This window comes from Chinchilla lanigera, unplaced genomic scaffold, assembly GCF_000276665.1.
Source record: "Chinchilla lanigera isolate Chin_1 unplaced genomic scaffold, ChiLan1.0 scaffold00114, whole genome shotgun sequence".
NCBI lineage: Eukaryota > Metazoa > Chordata > Mammalia > Rodentia > Chinchillidae > Chinchilla > Chinchilla lanigera.
The window spans coordinates 4230713-4237176 of NW_004955515.1; the positions used below are offsets into that span (position 1 = coordinate 4230713).

Below are 6464 nucleotides of genomic sequence, written 5' to 3' on the forward strand. Positions count from 1 at the left end.
AGCCGGGCGCCGTGCGCTTCGGCCCGCCTGAGGGCTGTGGCGACCACCGGCCGCACCGCTACCGCAGCTTCATGATCGAGGAGATCCTCACGGAGCCGCCCGGGCCCAAGGGCGCCGCGCCTGCCGCCGCCGCCGCCGCGGGCGAACTGCTCAAGTTCGGCGTGCAGGCGCTGCTGGCGGCGCGGCCCTTCCACAGCCACCTGGGTACGTGCGGCCGCGGCTGGGCTGCGGGACGAGCTGGGCGGGAGGGAGCAAGCCGCGCCGCAGGGGCGCCGGGAGCCCACCCTCTTTCTCCACTGGACCCGAAGCCGCGCCTTGACAGCCCCAGAGCGCGCAGGCCCGGGTCGTCTCTCAGTTGCTCCGGCGGGGAAGCGAAGGGCGCAGGCAATGGGCTGCGCAGAAACCAGGCCTCGTGCCGGCAGGCCAGGCCAGGGAGGGCGTTTGCTCTCTGCTTCCCGGCTGCTCTTCGGCCCCTGCACCGGTTGGGGGGGTCCGAGCCTGGAACCGGAGTCTCCATCCCTATCACAGGCGCAAGACCGGTGGCCTCTTACTAGGGATCTACGACATCAGATGGCGGGCACTTGAGCTTCTTGTACAAGGCTGACCAGGAGTGGCCTTCATTCCCCAAGCCGAGGAAGCTGGGACCTCCGGAGGAGAAGAGGCCCAAGTGTCTGCATGTTGAGTGTGGACGCTGGCCCAAGCCTTCCCAGAGCTGCTCTAAGCCTACTGCTCTCCAGTGGGCAGCAGACCAGTCCTCTTCTGGGCTGCAGGGCAGACCTGCCCGTCCCTCTTGCTTGTGGGCAAGAGGCCTGCTGTGCGCTGCTGCTGGCCCTTCCACTTACAGGTTGGCTGGGCCCAGCTGGAGCTTTGCGGTTTGCTCAGACCCGGCCGGCCACTGCCCGATCTTTCTTCTTTGTCGGGTGTGCGCTGTCCTGCGGTGTGTGCCCTCTCGGCTCTGTTCCCTGCCCTTCTTGTCCTCCTCATCTACTCCCCACCGCGGGTGGGCCTCCTGCTTTCTTTTAGTGGGGTCCTCTCCTACCTTTGCCCTAAGGATTCCTTGTGCCCCCTCCTCCCTGTGTTTACCTGCTCCTTGGCCGGTCCCTTGAGGACTACAGCGGCAGTAGGACGGGCCCCAGATTGGGAAGTCCAAGGGGGAAAGAGACTTCCTGTGGCGAGCTGGCTGCTCTCAGTCCCACAAGTCACCTTCCCTGGACCTGGCCCTTGGCGGCAGGGCCTGCTTGCTCTGAGTTCGTCTAGAACACAGTGTCAGGGCTGCCAGGCACTTAGGTCTGCTCTGTTGTTAGTAATTCGTTTGAAGCGGGCAAACGATCGGTTTAGGACTAAAAAACACGGAAACGTCCTCACTAGGAAGAGACTGATCGGAGAAAACAAAAGCGACAATTTTCGTTTTTGCAGGGTGCTTTGGAATTTCCGGAAAGACCCAACCCTATGGGACACCCCCGCTACAGCCCGACTAAAGGCTGCAGTGTGGTACCCGGAGGAGCAAATGTGTATGCACGCCGCTGCCTCCTGCTCTTTTCCAAGCTCAGCAATGCAAACTTGGTTGGGGCAGTTGCCCACGTTCCTAAGTCGCAGCCCCTTCTTCTTGGTTTCTTTTTTTTCCACGGAATACACTGCTCGATTTTTGGAGCTACGAACTTGTTCCTGCAGAAGCTCAAAGTCTTAGAGGCGACAGAGGCCTGGGAAAGGCCATGGCAGCGCACAGGGTTGGAGAGGTCCTTCCTTCTAGACTCCCAGGAAACAGCGTAGAGGGGATCGCCTTGCACGCGCGGCTCGAATACTCAGCCGCGCAACCAGACGCGGAGGTTTTGCGCTGGGTAGCACTGGCTGACCTCAGGCTCCCGCGGCCCTGCGGCGTGTGGTGCAGGGAACTTCGGAGACTGAGGGTCGCAGACTCCAGCTCACCAGATTCCCTGCCCCTTCTCTCTGCAGCGGTGCTGAAGGCTGAGCAGGCAGCAGTATTCAAGTTCCCGCTGGCGCCACTCGGCTGTTCCGGGCTGGGCTCGGCGCTGTTGGCCACCGGTCCTGGGCTTCCCGGAGCCGCGGGTGCCGCGCACCTGCCTTTGGAGCTGCAGCTACGCGGTAAGTTGGAGGCAGCGGGCCCCGGGGAGCCGGGCACGAAGGCCAAGAAGGGACGCCGGAGCCGCACCGTATTCACCGAGCTGCAGCTGATGGGCCTGGAGAAACGCTTCGAGAAGCAGAAGTATCTCTCCACGCCGGACAGGTAGAGCGGGCGACGCGGGGCTGCGAGGCGATGGAAGGGGAATCCGTGGCCGCTGGCCCGCTCAGGGTGCGTTCTGCTCTTTCCAGAATAGATCTTGCTGAGTCTCTTGGCCTGAGCCAGTTGCAGGTGAAGACTTGGTATCAGAATCGAAGGATGAAGTGGAAGAAAATAGTGAGTGTCGGGTGGCTCCCTGTGCCCTCCGTTTCCCGGCTGTTTCCTGGGCCATTGCCCACGCACTCCAAGAAATCTCCGCGCTCCTCCTCTGCGGAGATGTCCATCCACCCCTCGCGGTTCCCTTGGCACCTGGGGCTCAGGAGGCCCCTCTTGGTCTTTCTTTCCCTTTGGGTGCCTGAGCTGAGCCGGCACTTCTTCCTGTTCCCGCTGCACTCTCCGGGTTTCCGGGCAGCCTGAACTCCTGGCTGGATTTCGGGGCCTCCTTTCTTTTGCAGCGCTCAGGCAAATGCCTACCATTTCCCAAGGGCCGGGAGCTGCTTTCCGGGACCCGGCTGGGCGCTGGGCACGGGTGTCCCTGGGGCCTCCTGGTTCACCACAGTACTGGTCGCCCTCCATGCAGGTGCTGCAAGGCGGTGGCCTGGAGTCGCCTACTAAGCCCAAGGGGCGGCCCAAGAAGAACTCCATCCCCTCCAGCGAGCAGCTCACAGAGCAGGAGCGCACCAAGGAGGCGGAGAAGCCGGCGGAGGCGCCAGGCGAGCCCAGTGACCGGAGCCGCGAGGACTGAGCTGGGCAGAGGGTGCGAAGCCAGGGACCCCACGACGTGGCCCCTCAGCCCGCGGGAGCCCGCGAGCCGACCCTTCTGCGTCGTCCACGCCGTTTGCCTTTTAAATATTTTATTATTACTCTGAATGCGGACAATTGGGGGCCCAACAGGGAAGGACACAGACCCTGACCCTAACCCAGGCGCACCTGGTCCTAACCTGGGAGCGTCGCAAGCCGCAGGGCAGAAGCTCTTTCCCGGAGCTCCGCGGCGCGGCACCACACGTGCATGTTCGCCCAGCTCCTCGCCCACACTCCCTGCCTCGGGTGGCCTCCGGGTCCACGTATCCAGGCACACATCCGCTTCCTCGAGCCCTGGCCAGAGACCCAGCAGCCGGCGCAGGCCACCAGCAGGATAACCGGGCTGCGCGGCCCTAGACCGGTCCGATGTCGCTGGGGCACCTACCCCCCTCTTGCGAAGATGGTGACTTTTTTCCAATAAAATATTTTATGACACAGTTGAGCTTGGTTAGGGGCTTGAATGGGGGAGCGTGAGGTGGAGGGCCTGTTGGGTAGGTAAGAAGGGTGGCTTCTAAAACAGCCTTTCCTTTGGTGCTGTGGAGGAAGGAGTCTAAGCCCGGGAATAGCTATATGGTGTGAGGGATCGCTATGAACCCCTTCCTTCTCATCCCCAGACTCCGAAGCCAGCGAAGGGGCCTAGGACTGGAGCAGCTTGGGTTGTTGGTTCAGTCTCCTGGAACTCTGACTGTGAAGTCCTTGAGCTGGTCTTAATCAACCCTTTTTGGGATGCATGAGAAGCTCAGGGCTTGAGATTCACAGAGGCGAGCCTCCAAGGCAGGCCTTGCCCGCACGTTCTCCCCCAATGCTTCCCAGAGTTTGCAGGTTATTTGTGGTCTAGGCATGGGGTGCCGCAGCGGCCCTGGTGGAGACAGGACTTCTAGTAGTGAGGGCATCTGACCAGCACAGAGAAAGGGCAACAAAATGCCTGAGCTTCCCAGGGTGAGTTGATCCATTTGAGGGGTGCAGCTTGGGAACAGGTTCTTTGGCAGGGAGGTCTCCATTGTCTTTTTCCTGGTCTAGAGTGTCTCAGAGCTTGCAGGTAGCTTCTGTTCTTAGGCTTTCTACAGTGGAAGGAGGGGGGTGACAAGGGTTGGGAGTGGAGCAATGGCTACTTTACTGTCTAAAGCTCAGAAAGGAGACATGGCTAGGTCATGCAAACTTCCAAGCAGAATCAGGGTTCAAAACCAGGTTGTTCCAGTCCCCAGAATGAGGGACAGTCCTAACAAACGTGCACACTTACTCAGCCCAGGCTTCCTGTAACTCTAGCAGTGATCTCCACGGCCCCCACCTATGCTGATGAGCGCTTCCTTTACACATTGTGACTAGGTGGTGGGTCCTTTTCTAGAAACTGTGGTTGGACTTTCCCCTCCCCAGCATCTCCACCCTCAAGGCCTGGAGGAATGAGAGATGAGGAGAGCACACTTCCTGAGGGCCGTTAGCGCTAGCCAGCCGTTCTCCGCCTCTCTGCTCCTCCAAGTCTCTGGAAAACCATCTCTTGCTGGCTCAGGGCTTGTAATTCAGGCTTGCATACAACTCCCAGACTCCTCACCCAGGCTCCCTCAGGGGCCCAAGGGAGACGGCTGACTTGGTTGCTGGAAGGAGAAATCTTCAGTGTGTTGCTGTGCCTCCACTTCCTCCCAACCCCAGCTTTACACACACACACACACACACACACACACACACACACATACACCGTCAGCTCAACCTAGCAAGGCTGGTGACTTTCTCGTACAGGTCCCAGCAGCCAGGTGGCCTGGATGGGGCAGGTAATCCACTATAGTTCAAAGGACAGCAAAGTGAAAGACCACATTTTTTCACCAGGAGGCTTCCAGCCTGGTCTTTGTCACCTGGAGAATTGTGAAATGAGGGTATGAAACAGACCCGCCAGCCACAGTTACACCAGAGTGCTTCTATTTTACATTTGAGGAATTCCAACTTTTGTCAAATTAGCTGCGGTGTGCATCCAAGGTGTTTTCCTGGGCTTCCTCTCACTAGCTGGGACCCAGGGGTAGGGGAGGAATAGTGGGGCTCTAGCGGCAGAATGCAAGGGCCACCAAATTTCTCAAAGTACAGCACCATCTAGGCACAGATGGGGAATCTTTCTCAGGGGCTGTGGTTCCCAGGTCAGCCATGGGTCACTGAGAAACATGGGCCTCAAAAGAGTGGGTCCGTGTTCCAGGGTGAACTGGGTGGGCAGGGTGGAGTTTTGTCACTGCCTAGTGGCTGAGGTTTTTTGGTGGACTGCAGCTACAGACTGAGGGAAGAGGGGGTTGAGCCTGCTGTCTGGGCAGCTGGGCTTTTCTTGCTGGGGAGAATCCTTGAAACCCAACAGAAGCTCCCAGCTGCTCCCGTAAGGAGAAAATGTAAATGTCCTGTCCAGTCCTCGAGGCTCCTGGGCAGTGCCTGGGGCTCCCACCCACCTTTTGCAACTCCTCTTGTCACTAGTCACCATCGCTAAGGCCCCCTCCTGGCCTCCCCAGTCCCAGTACACGTATTGCAGGCTTGGGGAAGGGAAAGTCCCCTTGCTCTATTCCTCCTGGGCCCTTGCCACACAAGTCTCTTCCCCACAGCAAGGTCTTGGGAAGCAAAATGCAGAGACCTCACAGGCAGTCCAGACCTCTGCTGCGCTTCCTGAAGCCCAGGGAGCTGGTGGCTGGGGAGATGTCTCCAGCAAGCTGAGGTCCTGGGGCAGTGAGGGAGCACCTGGAACCCTGCAGAAGAGAAGGGTAAGGCAGTGGGAGGGCTGGGGATTGGGCTGGTGGCAGTGCACAGCAGCACTGCCAAGTCTGCAATGATGAGCAGGCAGCAAACCCCAACTTTTATGCCCTTGGCCCTGAGCCAGTTGTCCTCCTGGTTGGCTGAAGGAACAGTGAGGTTCCCCGGGTTATTGAGAGAGCTAAGCTTTGTGGCACTCTGCTTAGCTCAGCAAGGGCACATTGTCGTATACAGACCCGGGCTCCTAGGGTCTCAGGGCCTCTGACTGGCTGCAGGCTCGAGGCAGACCCTACCTCTACCAGGACCCTCACCTGTGCAGGCAGAAGCAGGGCATCCCACCCCTTCCCCTGGTGCTCCACTTTTAAAAATAAAGTTTCCTCTGGCTGACTGCCTTTCCCTGCTCTGGGTTCCCCAAGAGAATCGGTGGGAACTTGTAAAGTGGAAGAAAAGAAAGGAGGACCCTGGATTCTGTTACCTGCGGGGCTCTGAGTGTCTGATCTCCTGCAGCCTGAGGGTGCTCTCTTAGTGTGCTCACTGGGAACTGAGCTCTCAGAGCAGGGGCGGCTGGGAGGAATGTGAGTTTCCCACCTTGAAAGGGGCACTGTTGCCTTACTGTCTCCTCAGAACTCCAGGGTCCCAGCAGAAACCAGGCATGCCCTCCATTTGTCCTCACCCTGTGGTCTGACTTGCACAAGCCCCAGCCCCTGCC

At 59.4% G+C, this 6464-nt stretch overlaps 1 protein-coding gene across 1 annotated transcript; it reads left to right on the forward strand.

The window, feature by feature from the left end:
* Barx1 (BARX homeobox 1) lies at positions 1–3477 on the forward strand (the record flags this gene model as incomplete). Its single annotated transcript, XM_005408924.2, is given in 4 exon segments — positions 1–204; positions 1954–2245; positions 2332–2416; positions 2820–3477. Coding segments are annotated over 4 exon segments (746 nt in total), but the record flags the coding sequence as incomplete, so codon positions are not given.
* Positions 3478–6464: the final 2987 nt, after the last annotated feature.